This window comes from Anopheles funestus, chromosome 3RL (assembly GCF_943734845.2).
Source record: "Anopheles funestus chromosome 3RL, idAnoFuneDA-416_04, whole genome shotgun sequence".
Taxonomy (NCBI): domain Eukaryota; kingdom Metazoa; phylum Arthropoda; class Insecta; order Diptera; family Culicidae; genus Anopheles; species Anopheles funestus.
The window spans coordinates 67,943,163-67,961,999 of record NC_064599.1 but is presented as its reverse complement, the minus strand read 5'-3'; the positions used below and the strand labels follow the sequence as shown (position 1 = coordinate 67,961,999).

At 40.7% G+C, this 18,837-nt stretch overlaps 1 protein-coding gene across 4 annotated transcripts in view; it reads left to right on the top strand.

Annotated features, from left to right (window-relative positions):
* LOC125769016 (protein O-mannosyl-transferase TMTC1-like) overlaps window positions 1–18,837 on the top strand; it is a 148,320-nt gene that overhangs the window by 51,365 nt on the left and 78,118 nt on the right. For 3 of the 4 annotated variants that reach the window (XM_049437391.1, XM_049437389.1, XM_049437390.1), the window contains exon 2: window positions 16,017–17,192. In XM_049437391.1, coding sequence (XP_049293348.1) covers window positions 16,411–17,192 — 782 coding nt within the window. In that variant the 5' untranslated portion in view covers window positions 16,017–16,410. Of the gene's footprint in view, window positions 1–15,131; window positions 15,354–16,016; window positions 17,193–18,837 lie in introns of all 4 variants that reach the window. The other variant, XM_049437388.1, reaches the window with a different exon arrangement.

Sequence of the window (18,837 nt, the reverse complement as noted above, 5' to 3'; positions counted from 1 at the left end):
GGCTTCGTAGAGCGTTTGTTACTTATACCTTTTCTCCCTCGGAACGTTGGCAAAGGAACGGATGCAGCAAGGAAGCGAGGTAAAAAACGAACGACCACGAAGGTCAAACGGGGGTTACGGGGAGCAAAATGGTTGGGTTGGGCTTCTTGTGCTTTAAGTGATGCCCCTTTTTTACACTTAATTTCATTGGGCTGATTTTGTAGAGTGTTTTATACCTGCCGCATCAGTGCACATTCGAGGGTTAATTCGTTACAGCTGCTACTGTGCAGAAGATGAAATTTTAATATTTTTTTTGTTACATTTTCCTGGATTTTTAGGTTATGAAATGTATTTTTTTCTTTTTATTTTCCTTTTCAAGGTTCAACAATAAAAAATAAGAAATCACAAATTATGTGTTCATGAAAATGGTTGCAAACATATAGGCGCACAAATTGTGCCAAACAGTTTAATCCGAGCATTATTAATTTAATTTATTTCGAATACTTATGCATTCGATTATTTAAAAAAATACAGCGAAAATTCTTTCAATAAATATTGGTGGTGATTGAGGTTAGATGTTTTAAAAGATTCATTTTTTATACTAATTTGTATTCATGCTCTGCTGATACTTGGTTTTTATCATACAAACATAGGGATTTTAGGGGTTTTTTCATTCATTGTTTAAATGTGTATAACTTATTTTTATATTAAAAAAATGATTTTTAATTATTTGTAAAAGTAAAAAATTTTACTTATAGATTTATACACAAATAAACTGTTTTCAATATTTTGCTTATCAAAAACCTTTCAAAAACCTTATACCTCATAAACTCATTTAAAAGCATATTTTTTACAAATCTGTTGCCTGAAAAAACTATTTAAATTTCAATGTATTAATGACATTACAACAAATGTAGATTTGGGAGAAAAAAGATTTTTTCAATAGTTCATAAGGATACTTCACTGAAAACTATTTCTAAAAAATTTAAAACATTTAATGTGCCAAATAAAACAATATATAATCTATAATGGATTAAACGTTCACGTGTTTCGCATTTCGTTAATTCCTTTTATGTAGTGTCCTTGTTAAAAAGAGTTAAACTGTATTTTCACCAAAATCACCTATTCACAATTCTGATCGGTTAAACGTTCATGCGAATGGAAAATAAAAGGCTTAGCAGTGAAATAATCGCTACTATCGTTCGCTAACACCACTCACACGGATTAAGCTGGTTTCAAATTGTTCCGTGCAAATACCCACCAACCGACTGCTGAAGTGTTCAATCATCGCTCGCTAACAAGTAAACAATTTTCTCATCAAACTCGATTCATTCCTCCTCACTAGCCAGGAAGTTTTTGGATATTTTCCGATCGTACTGCAAATAAAAAAAAAACAATCCCTGACGAAAAAAGCGCATCGTCGAAAACCATTTCCCTTCAGCTTAGCCTACACTCCAATCATATTTATGCTGCTTTATTTTACCATCTCGACAATCCTTCGCTGGCAGCCTGCTAGGCCGCTCGCCATCATTTACCAGATTGTTGGCTCAAAGCTTTCCTTCACATTTCGTCTTTCTTTCTCCCCTCCTTCATATTTGACTTCCCTTTTTTTGGGGAAATGTTTTTTTTTGTGTGTATAAAGCCATCGTTTCGTCGTTCGGTGGGCTTTCCCAAATCTTCATCCCAATTACGGCCGAAACTTTGGGGCAACGAAAACGAAAAAAAAAAAACGGAAAAACATCACCCTCTTCGATGGGCTTTGCTCGGTGCTCGCAACACATCGCTTCAGCACTAGTTTTGGGGCAAAAGCTTCCGATTGCGCTTGGGTGAGGAAAGCAAAAGAAACAAAAATAACAAAAAAAATAAAAACTGCTGAGATGCAGAATCAGTGGGGAGAAAGAAAAAAATCCCAAAATTTGCGCATTTCAATTGCAAGGAAATCCGCCCGAAATGATGATGCACAGGGAGGGAGCTAGGTGTGGTTCGGGATAAATTGTGAGGAAGCGACAAGTGAGGTTGAAATCCCAAACTTCTAAAGACCTCAAGGAACGTACCAAACCCTCATCTAGCTCGTTGCACGACCCGAAGAACGGAAAATAATCAGAGACACATGCAATCCGGGTGAGAGGTTATCTGTAGACTCATAAATCTCGCCATTACCGAGCACCGTCGTGACCGTGGGCCAAAAAGGAAATGTTCGGCCCCTGTTGTCGGATGGAGAAAGGGGAGGGGGAGGGGAGGGAGGTCCCGACAGCCGGGTGCTACACATACGAACCATAATGCTAACATACACACACATCCTAGCATCCGGAAAATCAGTCAGCCGTACGTATATTTCAGCTTTCCTACCCAAGAACACACCGAAAAAAAGGATCGCAGCTTTTTTTTGCCGCCCCTCTCCCCCGAACAGTCGCTCTCCCCCAACCCCCAAGGGATTTTATTTTGGCAGCGAAGTATGCACGGCAGGAATTATCTCTTTATTGCCGTTGTACAAACATTTGAATAAATATCAGCGCGTCTGAAAAACGGAAGATAAAAATGGATTTGATTTTTTGCCCCACAACCGAATGCCAAAGCACGGCTTAGAAGGAAAACGGTGATACCGTAACATGAACGAACGAGCAAAATTGATTCGAAAAGGATTATGATTATTAACCGAAAATTCCACCGGTTCTTGCAAGGTCTTGTCGGCATTTTTCATCCCTCCACAGCCTTTTTTTTGTTGCTTTCGGTGGAGGAATTGAAATAAAAGCAAAAGAAGCAGAGGGAAAATCATACGCGTCACTATAAACCTCTCGACGTTATCCTTCGGCGAACAATGATGATAATAATAGCAATAAAAACAGATAACCGATGCACGAACCATGATAAGGAGCCACAACGTTTTTTTTTTTGCTGGGCACACCCTTACTCATGGGGTCCCATACGTGCGCAACGTCCCGCAGGGAAATGGAAACCGAAAATCATCCACTCGATTGGCATTGGCATTATCATTTTAATCTACAGTGACAGTTTCATCTGTGCCGTGTTGCTGTGTGTTGGTGATGCTGTTAAAATTATGCAGTTGCTTTGTTAAGCCAAACGATTTTGCGAACAAAAAGCGAAAAAAAAATGCTTCCTCCCTTATAGAACGCTCGTTCAATGGAGGCGCCCAGTGCTTTTCGCCCTATATATGGTCTTTGGTTGGAAAAAGCTACAACCGAGAGCCCCATTTGTAATCACACTTTGGATGAAGTGTGGAAAGGAGGTGTGTATGTGTGATGCGGAGGAGGTTTGGTGTGAAAATTTCATTACAGCCTACACCATGTGAAAACCCGAGCAGCAGCGGTGGGCGAAGTGTTGGATTTTCTTTCCTTTCATTTCCATTCAAGGGCGGTTTAAGCGTGGTAAGCATATGGCCGCCATGTTTACGTCGTCGTTGTCGTCGTTGTGTGACGAAGACGATTCCTCAAAACCAGGCAAAGGATGACATACGTTGTCGTGGGCAGGGGAAGGGGGAAGGATTTCGTGAAGGCGAATGTGTGCTATTATTATTTATACCACACAACAACAAAGGCCGCTCGGTAAACGAGCACGGTATGTCCTTAAAAGTGAATCACTCCGACCTTTTTTTTGCGGGGTGAGGCTGATGAAGAATCTTTATGTATGGGGAGAGAGAAAGAGAGAGAGAGGGATAAGAAAAAAGACACACACACACACACGCGCGCGATACAGCCGGTGATACGGTGTGTATAATAATATGAAAATTTATGCGATAATAAATGTGCTGAAGATGGAAGATGACGTGGAGCTCATTTCATGACGCCAAGCCGTTACTTCATCTCGTTATCAGTTCTCGGCCGGATGGTTTTGGTACCCAGCAATGCAATGGTTTGCACGGGCTTATATGAAACTTCATTTAATTTTTTTTTTTCGTTTTTTATTGATGCATTTGCAGAGGCAGGCAAATTGTGGATTGATTTAAGTGTAATAATGGCGTAAGGGTGATGAAGCGATGATGCGAAATAATCATGCAATCAATGCGATATGACAATGGACCGACCCGACTGGTTTTTTATTCTGAAACTTTTGGATGCTTTACCAAGCTTTGCATGTTAAATTATGTTACATAATATATTATGGCACTTTTACTTAGCCTAATGAACACTGCCCCAGTATTTGGAGGAATAGCATTTGGAAGTGCATATTGTAATGATTCATCCAGTAAAATGCAACATTTCGTCAGTGTTTTAATATTATTTTCACTAGAAAAATTAAATGCTATCCACTCAATACGTGAAGTCATTTCCCAGGAAGAATATTTGTCAATGAATTAGAAGAAGATTGTTGAGGCATTCATCTCAATGTTTGGAATTAGTTCGATTGCTACAAAGTTCTAAAATATTTGTCATGAAAACCTCAGGAAAACTGACACATTTGTTGTCTATCTAGAATCTATCAACTCTCTCAAGAGATGTTAGTCTTCTTCTGGTCCAAATTCAAATTCGTGCTCAAAAGTTCGTCGGGGAAAAAAGCAGATGTTATTGTTCGATACTCGGTTATAAGTTAAGCGATGATACAATCGTTGCCGCGAAACTTTATCAGATCAGACTAAAGCTATTTTATTAAAAACATCAAAGTACTTGAATATTTGTTAATTTACAACAACTCCAACTTTACTCAAATATTCTTAGCTCACTGAAACTAACAAAAGTTGATACCAGAGGACCAAATATGATGCCTTACATTCAAAGATTCGTGATCATGAGGCAAAAATTGATGCATGCTGTCCAAAATAGATGAATATGAGGCATAAAATTCGTGAGTTGGGGGACAAATGAATTGTCAACGACTGTACATTGTAAATTTATAGCAATTCCAAATTGCAGAACTTGAGAAGCACGTAATTCTGGAAATTCAATACGCAAGCCAAGATTGCCTAAGGTAATTGTTCATTATTGTTAACACTGTCGATTAACTTTTATAAAAAGCTAACATTTTTAAAGAGTTTTAGTTGTTTGCGTATTTTAACCATAAAACGCTGTTAGGTATTTTCACATTTATACGTATCTACTACTACAATGCCTGCCGCCAACCACTGGCCATGAAGTATGTGAAAATATGCTTTAATGAAGCTTCGGTACGTTCTAGCCATCGCACGGATATCAGGTTTGCGTTTGGTTTTTGGGTAGAGAATTTTCAAAAACTCAAACACCACATCATTTCGCACATAACCACCCGCCGGGAGCTGTGGTCACTCGCTCCAGAAACGGGGCCAGCTCTCGTTACTTCCTCGTGGAAGATGGTCTGCCGAGTGAAATGTTGTCCGTGCACAAAAGGCCCCCTATCCGGGCCGGCGGGGGGAAGGCTATCGATACGGTTTCCTGGGTGTACTGTTCCGAAACGTTGTGTTCTTCCGCAGTTTCGAGTATGTGCCATTTTGTGGGTGGGAAACGTTCTAAAGTATCCGCGCAACAGCACAAACCAACACTCCCGACGGCTCGGTGGAGTGGTAGTCCTGTGTCCCGGGAACTCGGATGAGAACGTCATGAGCCGAGGAACCGAAGGCCAAAAACCGTTCCAAAATGGAGCACGAAGTAATGGCCGCACGTGAATGTCGTTAATTTATTTGATTTATGATTTTGCCAAGGCCGGCATGAGACGATAGACAACGCGGAGTTCGAGATGGACGAAGTGTATATCGCCACCATCGCTTACACTACGGCATCTCGACATAACGGACCCGAAACCCGGTCGTCCCGTTGCTGTCTTATTGTTGTGCCGTTACATTGTTGTTGGTTCATCGTTACGAAGCGTTGGAATGTACGAGAGGGAAAGGTTGAAGGATAGAAAGTGCTGCTACACACCATTACACGCCGTGTCCCGATCATTCATAGACGTAGACGATGCGCGTACCCAAATGTGAGAATGAGAGATCCCCGCAGTATCTTCGAAAGTATCGTACGCTTTTCCTTTACACTTTTTTTTTCTCGCTTCTCGTCCATCAAACATTACCTCGATGGTTGCCACACAGTGTTGCCACCGGCACGGGCATCATGTTTCGGGCATCGTTTCACGTTCCACCATAAACGAGATCATTATGCAAAATGGGAATCATCCGTGAGACAGTTCGCACATTGTCAGTTTTTGTCATCATTCCCGGCCCCGTTCCAAGTTAACCCCTTTTTGGAAGCCCCTCTCCGCCCCCACATGTCTCCCCTTTCAACCACTGGCAGGAGGCAGTGCATAAAATTAAAACAAAAGACCTGCCCGGTACCGGCAAAAAGGCGTAGGTTCCGGTGACTAAGATTTACTGGCCACGATAAAGAAATTAAAATGAAAACACGCTCCGTTACTACCCCCCAACAGGGGGTGGGGGATGCTTTCTAGTGTATGTGTGTCTGTGAGGTTTTTTTCTGCCTTCTTTACATTTCATTTCTTTGGTGGTTTATTATTGAATTCATTTGCGTCCCACAGTGCGCCTCAAAGTAACTGGCGTGAAAGCAGACATTCGGTGGTTCGTTTGCTTTAGTTATTTATTTTTTTTTTGCTTCCTTTTAATGATCATCTGCGCCTTAAGATAGGCAAAGCATATTTTAAAGCCCATCCGGAAGGTTTTCATTTTCCGGTTCGTTTCATTCACCGCTCTGGACAGCCAGGAAAAAGATGGTTTCCTTTTCGTAAGTGTAGGTGAGGTCACTTAAAAATACCACTAAACGAGTTCCGGCACTTTTTGTTTTGCCAGCAAAGTCTCCGTCCGTCCGGGACTGAGGTTGTGGGATATTTTTTACGACACTTGTCTCACCATTAAAGTATTCCCATTTTCTACCTTCCTTTTTGTTGCATCACTACCTACTCCCTCTTTTTTATATTACCCTGCTTCAAAAGAATGATGGTACCGTACCCGATCGTACTGATAAAAATATGGAAGCGAAACATGAAAATGAAAGTAATAAACATTAATGCACACACTCGATGATGCCCGAATGCGATAGACCCGCGGGGTAGTCGAAAGAATGGCCCTGAAGCACTGGGAAATTATACCTTTTTTATCGATGAAAAAGCACTTGAGCCGTAATGTGGTGGAGGCGTTCGGATTAGAGATGAGAATAACGACTCTTTTCAGTGAGTCAACTCAGAGTGAATGAGTCGGTATAAGGAGTCAGCTCGTTTATCGACTCATTTCGGAGTCATAAAAAACCCGGTTCGGTCATTTTACTCACTCATGAGTGTAAGCATGTAGCCGTGGTGAGTCGAGTTGCTAAAAGAGTAAATACGTGAGTTGAAACGAAAATGAGTTGAAACAAAAATGAGTTGAAACGAAAATGAGTTGAAACAAAAATGAGTTGAAACAACAATGAGTTGAAACGAAAATGAATTGAAACCAACCGTTTGATATACATGAGTTGAAACGGAAAATATGTGTACCATACCCAAACTAGCCAAATGAATATACTCATGAGTGAGTAGGATAATAAATATCCGAATAAGTATCCCGTTTCATATCAATGCTGATCAGTCTAGCCCGCTTGTTCGCGTATGCATGTTTGATAGTTAGGCAGAGCGAGAAGTATATTCATTTGGCTAGTTTGGGTATTGTACACATGTATTGCGTTTCAACTAATGTGTTTGATACACGTTTCGTTTCAACTCATTTTTGTTTCAACTCATTTTTGTTTCAACTCATTTTCGTTTCAACTCATTTTCGTTTCAACTCATTTTTGTTTCAACTCATTTTCGTTTCAACTCACGTATTTACTCTTTTAGCAACTTGACTCACCACGGCTACATGTTTACACTCATGAGTGAGTAAGTGAAAAAAGAGTCGCTAAAACTCATCGTGATGAGTGAACGAAACTCGTTCACTACAACGTTTCAACTCACTATCTCACTCTTACTCACTTTGCACATCTCTAGTTCGGATGGGTGTGTGTGTGTGTGGTGTGAGAAAGAGTACATGATCAAGATATTGCGCATTGTTCCTCGCATTGTGCCCATTGATGTAGCATGTGTGACACAGACTTGTTTGGTCTTCCCCGGGGGCGGGATGTTATTGGGGACCCGCTCGCTTCGGAGGTATATTCAAATTTATGTGCTGATTTTTCATGCTACTATCCGGTGACTCCGGTACTTGGTGCGCTGAGCCCGTGCGCCGTTTCATTGGATATGCAAAAGAAGTAATTTCACATCATGCTCGCGGGTCGCCCGTACGCCGGAAGCAATGAATTGATTTGATGTGGTGTCGTAATTCTTTTTTTTTGTTTAAGTATCTTCACCATCACAGATCGTATCCGGCGAGGAAATGGGAATAGCGATGATTGGCAGCGAATGAAGATTACGGGTTGATTGTTCAACCGTTGATTATCTACGGAGACGATCAAATCATCAAATGTGGAAATGGTTTAACATACGCTATCATGCTTTATCATCAATGGGAGTTTTAATACATGCAATGTACTATCTGCAGCGTGTATGGAGAGAATGTTGTATCTCTTCTCATTTAAGTTGCAAAGAAGTTATAAAATGATAGTTTGTCAAGATGTGGGACTTATTTATTATAAATATATGAAATAAATAAAGAGTGAAAACATGAACAAGATAAATTAAGAATAACTATATGAGAGAAAATAAATAAATTAGTAAGAAAAAGTACCCAAAGACTAGAAAACAAAGGAATGTATAAATTGATAACTATTCTAACGAAATGTGAAACTTGTTGTTAATCTTGAAGGGAATGTTAAATGATAAAAATGTTGCAACAATACTAAAATTTTAGTAAATATGCTTAATTTGAATTTTAATTTTAATGAGCTCAAATGAACTTTGTGTGTGTGTAAATTTCGTGTCGTTCCTATCGCTTAATGTAAACTATTATTTAACTTTTGATAGGTTGTATAAACTTCATATATAGTTTATATTCAACCGTAATTTTGCCAATGATATAAAAGTAAAACATTTTTTACTTTTTTTTCTTTTTTTTCTTTAAACTAACGTCATATTTTTTTTATTTATTTGCTTTTCATTCAAGAGCTTCTGTCGTCTTATGTTAATTTGTTGCTAATGTTGTTTTAAGAATTTTCTCAGTTCTTGAAGTATTTTAATTCTATTTCATTACAATATAGTAAATGAAAAAAATTTGAGCAGTTTTATTAATATTAAAAGAGATTTTAGTTTTAGCTTAATAGTATACGGTTTTATCAAAGGAATAAAACTAAAATTCAATTTAAAATTATTAATATAAAATATATCGGGCTACAAATCCTTGGAAATGAAAAATCTTTTGAAAGCAGTTTTGTTTAGTTTCTTTTCTTCTTAATTTTACTCAACATACATTAAACGTTCCTGATTTAAAGTTTTTATATTTATTTTAAACTGGTTTTATCGATCAGAAATTACAGAAATGAGTTTTTTTAAATTACTTATCAAGGACAGCTTTGCCTGTATTTCTTTCTGAAGTTATTATTATGATCTTAAGATAGGCTTTTTTACAACAGTTTAGTTTGATTACTGGACAGTTGAAGCGAACTTAGCCATTCCTTATGAATAAAAACAAGTTGAAGCGAACTCGATCGTAATAAAAGTTAGAAATTAAAATTGTTTAGCATACTGTTTAATTTAAATTTTTAAACTATAACCCCGTGCTTAGAATGATTTCAACTCATTAGTACGAAAGTATGGCATATCTAAACAGATTCAACACATTTCATTGGTACCATTTAGTACTGTCATCGCAAGCAGCGCTTTTATACTTGCTTGTACGACTCATTTGCTGGAGACACAAAATGAGCGCACATCGCAAATTAGTTCTCTTACGCCCGGTGCTACCCAATTTTCGGAAAATTGCATCAATAATGACACATCACTCAAAAGGCGATTTAGTCACATGGTGAAGCACATCCCATACATCGGTGGTACCGAGCACGAGTTGACTTATATTTGCCCGGCGCTTAAATCGGTCGACTGCCGAGTGTCGACTGATGCGATTCCGCTCTGACGATTGTCAAAGGCAAAGGCTGCACCCATTGATATGTGTTTATTAACGAGATGCTACTACTAACTTGCGACGCAACTGATGAGATTTCGCTACCCATCGGTCGTGGTTGGTGGCTACGCTGTTATGCGACGGTTCTGTTGGTGGCAAAAGCGCTCGCGGTGACAAAATGATAAATCGCCCACAGATAAAGCACCGACCTGGTGGAGGTTTGGAAAAATCGCTCAAACACCCCCACCCGACACTTTTGCTCGATCGAACAAACGAACCGGGGTTTTGCAGCCATACGTGAGATGTCTTGCGCATCCAGGGTGCTCGTGCTTTCCCGCTGGATGTTGCTTTGTGTGTCATTCTGCACATTCTGACGATGATTTCCATAATCGTACCGCTGGTTTTATGACGAACGCATTCGTCTTCGTACTTCATCGCGGTGCTCGCTGTATGGACTTATTCACAGCGCTGTTCGACCAATGTGACGACGAACCGGCAAAATTATTCTGTTGAGTTGGTTTTAATACGAGCTTATAATTATACACGACGAGCCACGGAGCGTAACACACGATGTGAGCCACCGACGTGGCCTCGTAGGTCGGGTGGTGAAACGACGAAAAACGCGGAAGAAAAGCCACCGTGCTACGAATCTCACCGTTTGCAGTAATTCTAATTAAATAATTAGACTCCTGCGGTGTTCCCTTCTGGTGCCCGAGTTCGAATCCGTTTTCTAACCCGGGTCGGACCCGTTGGTTGCGAGTCGGAAACAATTCCCCCCCCCCCCCCCTCTCCCTCGGTTTCGGCAGAAGAACGGCACTTCCGCATTCGCGGCTTGGCACACTTTTATTATTATACGACGCTTAATCACGTTATTTGAAAATAAATTGAAGAACTTATTTCTCGCCTTGCGCCCGGTCCCGGTGTGTATGTCAAATACACAAACGCAAACGAATGCCACCAGGAAGCCAGCGCTGGTGCTGGTGAGTTGAATCGCATCACGCGGTGCGATTATGACGGTGATGACGGTGGCAGTAGTGGAACTTTGGCGCATTCAAAGGCGCCTTTCATTTCCCTCCGTCGCGGTACCATCACGGGTAGCTGATTCGGAATAATACCGCAACGCCGCAAGATAAGTAATTGTGTGGCGAAAATGAAACATACCAGTGAGCGGACCTGGGGACCCCACAAAAGCAGAGCGTTGATAAGCGTACCGGGGCTAGAGATGCATTGCACGAGTTCGGAGGGTGAAATTTTTCGGGAAAACTTCATGCGCTCGGTCAAATGAGTTGGGCGGCTAGGTGGAGCAAATGTTTGTACGATCGTATTAACATTTTGCTCGGTCGGCGATGACTACACTTCATTAGAATGAATAATTGACTTTCGCTTGTAAATTGTTGGCCATTATTTATTTATTCATATCACGACGTGATCCAACCCGGTGGAGGAGGAAAATAAAGGGCGGAAGCAGGGGTGACATTTAAATTATGATTCATCGACTTGCCTGATTATTATATTGGTGTGTTTGCGTAAGTGCAGCAAAGTAATACCTACTTCCATTGCCCCACATGCGCTACGCAACAGTGTTTTATTTGGGAAGATGAACAGATTTGGATGGAGGCGCGATGGGTAGCCAGGAGTGGATACATTATTTATGTTATCGTTGCATTTTCGGCCCGGATAAGCAATCGTTCGTATGATTGATACGGTATACTTATGAATTTTCACTATCAGTTGAGTGCAGAATCGGAATCGGAGCAGGAAGAATCGAATTGCATACGCAATTTACAATGTGTTCGTTTTTTGTTGTTGTAAATTTAGTTCACCTGATTGACTTTTTAATGCATTAAATCAAATGAAATCGCTTTCAATACGCAAATGTGGTATAAGTTGCACCGATTTAACTTAGGCATTAAAAAAAAGGAAGAATTAGTTTTGCTTTTGTCCTATGGTCCTAATTTATTGTCAGAGGAAATATGACAACGTTATCAGCAAATTTAACTTAACTTTAACTGTTACAAGAGTTCTCTAAACATCTTAACGGCATTAAATTCACTATCCCAATCTTTCTGGCTCACACATGAACGCCCCATCTCATTTAGTACCTATCACGACCTAACTCTGTACATGTGGACGACCTAAAAAGGACTTTCCGGCGGGATTGTCCGGTGTCATTTGAATGACATAACCGGTCCACCGGAGCATGGCGACTCTAATACGCTGTACGATTATGAGTTCATCATACAACTGAAAGAGCTCGTCAGTATTGCGACTCGAATGTTGCTGAGGATCTTCCTCGCTAACGCAGATAAGAGGGTATTGTTCTGTTTTGGAGTCTCCATGTCTCAGAGGTGCATGCGAGTTCTGGAACTATTTAATTTTTATATTATCTTAGCTTCGATCATCTCGGCAGTTGTTTTAAATTGCGAAAATTCCTCAGACAGTAGAAAAATGTTGTTGACCGTCAGCCCCCAATATCTCAACATCAATGCAGCTGTCGTTACTGACTTTTGACCCAAAAATAGGTGAAGTTTGGAACAACTTCAAAAATGCGGTCACTTATCTGCATGTTACCTCTGCGTAAGTAATTTGGTTTTTCTTTCGTTCATCTAAAAGCCAAGGTTTTCTGCCATCTGTTCCATCCTTTGATGCAGATCCTCGTATGCAGAGTGGTTCTGGGTGGTTCCTTTGCTGCTCTGCTCAACTATGAGTCCAGGTGTCGGCTGCTCAGTATAGATTCCCTCGAAAACCGCCACATCCTTTCTCAATCCTTATTTGTTGCTTCATTCTTGCTCGGTTGCATTGATTCACCAACGTTGTTCTCCTCGATTTCCCTCTATATTCCTTCTCGTTCACTCCATATTTGTCCTCCCTTAATTATCCTCAGATGTCGTACTGCATGAGGTCCTTCCGATAAATTGTTGCTTGCTTAGTTTTACTCCTCGTCCTACTTATTTGACTTTAAGCTCCCTTTACTCTCTTTTAACTTCTCCATCCTCATCATTGAGCTTCTGTAACTTTACTCCCATGAACTTCCCGTCTAGTCGTAGTCTAAGCCATCAGTGTTTTCATGGATCTGAATTGACTTATAGAACATGGTATTTGAAATTTCTACCGAAGAGTAGACAGGATACTCAATATTCTTAACGCAGACCCTTGGTGAGAGTTGATTCGAGAAAGAATTGTTTAGCCGTTGTCTACTCTGTCTATGCTATCATATGCGACCTTCAAATGGAAGCAATGGAGGTGTCGTTTCACCAGCTTCTTCAAGCTTTGCCACATGGTAAAGATCTGGATAATGTTTGATTAGTTTCCAACTATCTCTTCGATGGATGGAGCTAGTCATTCTTGTATTATTAAGGAGAATATTTAGAATATCCTTGTACTTGCTGCATTCTAGCTTGCCCCGCAAGCAATCACAAGTCAATGATTCACTATCCTATACCTCAGTAATTTGATGAATTTCTTGTTCCGGCGCTACACCTCAATTGATCAGTTCGACTACTATTCCGTCAGTATATGGATTATATAGGGATTATACATCCATAAGTTCGTAATATCCGGAGAGTTCATCATCACCACCATCACCTGGCAAAATTTCGTGGTTTAGTTTTACTCCTGGACATGCTTGCATATGCTGCCTTTATTACTACTTTATGCGCTAAAAACTAATCAATAAGAGATGTGCTAAAATATCATCCTTTGATTGTTTTTTTTTATCAGTTCACGTATCACTTCAATAAGTCCCCAACAATCGCCCCAATAAGTATAATTGATGGTATCACCGTTACCTAAACGTTACCTTACGTGGTGTCTTACTTTGCTGCAATTGAAACGTAAATAATTTAACCCACCATTTATGCAAAGCACTTTGAATGAATGGCCCAATTCATATCGCAGTTACAATTTGATTGCTCTCGCTCTCGTTTTGCCAATTTCTACCGAGTTGTGCCGTTGGCACCCGAAGTAGATGATGAAACAATCACAACTTGTTTTGTAATATTCTTACTGCTTTCTCAAGAAAAAAAGGAAAAAAAGAAAAAAAACAATTCACGTTTAGCCTCTATTGTTCTACACGAGGTGGTATGTTTTCCCGCAAAAGAATCCTCCAGAATCGGAAGCACAGAAGAAAAACAGCGATGCCACGCACCAAATTACCATTTTCACGAACTTTCCCATCGTTCCGTGCGCGTGAAACGGTTTCGGTGCGGCCTAGCCCAAACAGTGTTATTTTATCATTTATTTATCAACGGTTAGAAATAAGCTTGAAGTGCGCTAAAGGAAGACAAAAAAACGGATGCCACTTGGCCGGTGTTATAGGAGATAGCAGGCGCTTAGCTTGCAGACCGCCCGCCCCAAGTGGCACACCTGGTCGGAAGGACGGAAGCAAAACTAATACCATGTTTTATTACCAACAATCTGGACCAGGCCCGGTCTTGCTTTCGCGGCGGGAATGGGTAACCCGAAGGGTCTCCGCGTGGCTCAGCGGGGCTCGTCGTTGGTTCACCCATAAACAGCTGTACCCAATCTGTGCAATCTTTCCGGTGCGTTGTGTGTGTGTCCCGAATGCCGGGGTCGTGTGCTAATGAAATAAAGTATTTATTTTTTCATTTACTTCCACACTCGCGGAAACTGCGGAAAGAACCAAAAAGAAAAACTAAAACACGGCAAAAGAAGATGTTTTTTTTTGTGAGAAAGTATATTTTCTCTCTTTCGCGCTCCCTCACTCAAGGAAGCCATCGTATACAAAGCGCCATCTTACGCTGCCATTGGAATAAATATTCCAAATCCTTATGCGCTTAAACGGCGGAACACTTTGCGCGTGGCCAAAACGTACCACGAACGTTCGAGCACGTGTTTGCTTTTTTTTGGGGCGAGCTTTAAATTTTTTCCGTGTGTGGGTTTGCGCGTGTGGCCCGGAAGGTGGCCCAGTATCGTGTACCGGCAAGCCGTGAATAAATCAAAACACTCTTCCGGCAAACTCGAAGCATAAAACCGGCCTCATCTACTTGGGCGAGATTGGGAAACATCTTTTTCCTTTACTTTTTTCTCTCTCTCTCTCTCTGTCTCGCTTTGTTATTGTTTATTTCTTTCATGAGTTTTTCCGCATCTGAGCTTTATCATTTGTATTAACGTTCCATTGTATGTGTGTGTGTACTAATAGAATTGTTTGTTTCTTTATATATTCTTCCAGAACGCCTTCAGCTGCCCTGCCACAGGCAAAACACAGGATGGAGCAAAGAAAATCAAGAAAAGCAACAACAAAAATTGTAGCTGGTTGACCATAAAATGAGAAAACCAACCACCGATGAATTCCGTCGGGTATTCGGATAAATCCAAACAAGGAACTGATGGGCAGTCGTCGTTTTTTTTCTCTCTAGCGTTCTTCAATGTATCTTCCTTTTGCTACAAGTGTGTGAGTGTGTTTGAAATAGAAAGCAACGAACGAAGAGAACTGCGTAGAGGATCTTTTCCACAACTTCTAGTAATAGAGCGATAGAGCGAGGGAGACAAACCAATGGTGAAAAGATTTGCTATCCCAATCTGGCTTTTCATTCGGCAAAAACCGGAACCGTAACGATCCTTCCCGTCAATGTCCGGACACTAAAACCCTCCCGGGACTTGCAAGCGCATTAATGATGAATGTGATACACCGGTGTGTTGCGATCGAAACCAAGCGAAAACGGCCATCCATTTTCCTGGGCAGCAAAAAAAAAGAAAGGATTTCCGGTACTGTGATTTGCTTGCATCCCGGACGACACAAACCGGACCGGATGAAGCACATCCGAAGAAAGAGGGGAATTCGGTGCAAGTACGACCGGAAATAGCATTGCGCACGATAAGAAAAGTGAACGTTATCGAAACGGAAACCGTAAGACCGTGCACTAGTGTCCATTTTCTGGTTGGCTCTTTCTTGTTACCATTCCGTTTCACTACTACTGCTGTGTGTGTGTGTTGAAAGATTGCATCTTCAAGTGGACGCTAGAAACCAAACTTCTGCACCGTACACTTTGAAGTGGTTTCTCTTTCCCTTCTCTTTTAACCGTTATTTTCCTACGCATTTTCTTTCTTTTTACAGCGTTTTGCTTTTGAAGTGCATTTGAAAGAGTGAAATTAGTGTTTGCTAGCTGTGGGCCAAAAGTGGTTTCCAGCCCCATAGTGCGACTAGTGGAAATAAGGAAAATCAATAGAAAATTGTGCAATTCGTATACTCGATACGCGAGAGAGCCAATATTGGTGTTATTTATTTTTTTGTTAAATCTTTTTCAATCATTGCGAGTGTATGGTGTTTGAGTGTATGTGTATGAAATAAAAAAAAGTACGCGGCAAGATGAGAAAAAATTGTCCAACGCGGTGTAAGAAATCGCTCGAGTAAACCTCCGGGGAGAAATAGGGGTTGTTTTAGGCGGTTGTGTTTAAAAGGTAAAAGTGGAAAATTGTGCCCGGGTGCACAAAAAAAAAGAGAAGAAAGCATGAAGCGTCGCGTGACGATCGTGTACAATCCGGTGCAGCCGGGCAGTCGACATCAGCCACATCAGCATCATCATGCTACCCTTCAGCAGCATCCACCACCGACGGGAACGTTCCCAGCCGGTGGGCACCAACCGACAACATTAGCATCCTCCTCATCAACGTCAGGTTCCGCTTCCCAGCACATAGTCAGCACCTCCCTCTGCCTGTCCTGCATGGCAACCACTTCCAATCCCACGTCCGCATACCGATACACGTCCTCCTCCTCCTCCACCTCATCGACATCCTTTCCGTGCCAACGGTGCTGCTCGATATCATCCATTTTGAAATCGTCGCCGGCATCAGCGCCGCCGCCGACACCGTGGAGTGCCTCAGAAAAAGCAGCACAAATAGAAGATGCTCTTAATAATAACCATCACCACCATCATCACCACCACCACCACCACCATCAACATCATAACCACCATCATCAGCAGCAACCGCACCAGCATCACAAACCATCGACGGACGGATGTTGTGCGGGCACGACCGAATGCAACGGCCGGCAGCATCCGGACCAGGGCTGGTGCATGTACCTGGCCGTCGGGCTAATTGCGGCCCTGTGCTATCTGAACGGCATTCAGGGTGACTTCGTGCACGACGACATACCCGCCATCACGCTCAACAAGGACGTGCTTGGGATTGGGCCGGTGGCGCAGGTATTTCGCAACGACTTCTGGGGCACACCGATGGCCGACCTGAGCAGCCATAAATCATACCGTCCGCTGACCACGCTGACGTTTCGGTAAGTTTGATTAATTATTTTCACACCATACGTCGCCGAATACACCGAGGACCGAAAGCTTACCCGAATGCGCGACATAAACCCTAATCTTGCGCTACTTGACACGGCAAAAACCGTTGCTAGAGGTAAAGGAAGTTTGGAAGTTTCACCGATCTTACCGTATCGAAAAAGGAAGAAGCAAAAAAAAGTCCCACTGTGAACGATGAATGGAAAAAGTTTCCACAAAAAATAAAGCCCTTGATATTTCATGTACCCTAAGCATATGAGTGAAAATGGAAACAGGAAAAATTTAATGTTAACCCAAGTATCAAGAGATATCTTTTTTTTATTATTTGCTTCTCTCGCCAAAAACGTGAGGAACAGCGAAAATCGTGTGAATGGAACGAGAATTAAAGAAAGATCAAATAATTTTTCTGACCCGATGCTGGCAGGATGTCTGGTGTGGTATAAAATAATTTGCACTGAAAGTTGCGTAGTTTCATTGGCACATTTTTTTGCTTGTTTTTTTTTTGGAGAAGGGTTCGGTAATTGTTTGACCTCTGGTCGGTGGCGGTCCATTTATCAAAACTTTAGCCGACATCCACGCAGTTGGTTTGCTTTTTTTCTTTTTCCAAGTGTCAGTTGGTTGTGTGTATTGAAAACGTTAAGAAATTACTCGTTTAAAAGGAAAGGTGTATTAGGAAAGCCAATGAAAGGAGTTCCGTTTTCAAATTTAATGTGCTTTTCCAGTATCAATACAGTTGCTAGCATCATTATAAGAATGGTGCTTTGTTTTATCTTAAGAAAAAGCTTGTGATAATTTTTAACCAAAAAAAAGTTCTATAAAGTATTGATTAATTAAAGACCAATTAAAAAAGGTAAATATTATTATAATTTTGATACCTTTTTAATAAAAGAATGAATCAAAAAAGATTTAAATTTAAATTTAAAATTGATTAAACGTCTTAAAAATACATTTATATCTCTACAATAGTCGAATAAGTATTCTACTTTTTAACGAATGTTTTTAAAGACATGATTTCATTAGTCACGCTATATGCAGCAGCAGAAATTTTAATAACTTCATTATTTTTTCACCTATAGAAAACTTTTTTAAAAGTGTACGTGCAAATATACTATAATAATATTGTGAAAACAATTGTAGAAAAAAAATCAGTACATTCTCTTTTTGTTTTTTTCCTTTCCAAATCAACGTAAAAAATAAAACGCAAAATTAACACACTTTAATGCCACGCACTGTATAAAATTGTGAAAATGATCTAGAAAAACTTCCAGTGACGAGTATAATCGAAAAGGCTATTGTTTAACACCCTTTTTCCATCAAAACGGTCATTCAAAAGTGGCATTTCCAGACGTGTGATAGCAATCAGCTTACGGCACCATAATTTGCACAATTTAAACCGAAAACGTTTGCGTAAAATTTCAACAAGCAAAAGCGCTCCACCTGTGCACGGAATACCAAAATATACGAAGCGTAGTGGTATTTAAAATGAAGAATCCATTTATACATCGATGCCACTTTCAAGCACACCCGACCGCCTTTCAACACAGCGAATCAATCTTCTTGCGGATTGTTCCTTGAGGGTGAAATCAAAATGCAAGACGGTGTTGGTGATGTGAACAGGAAAAAGCTCTTCCATGTGCT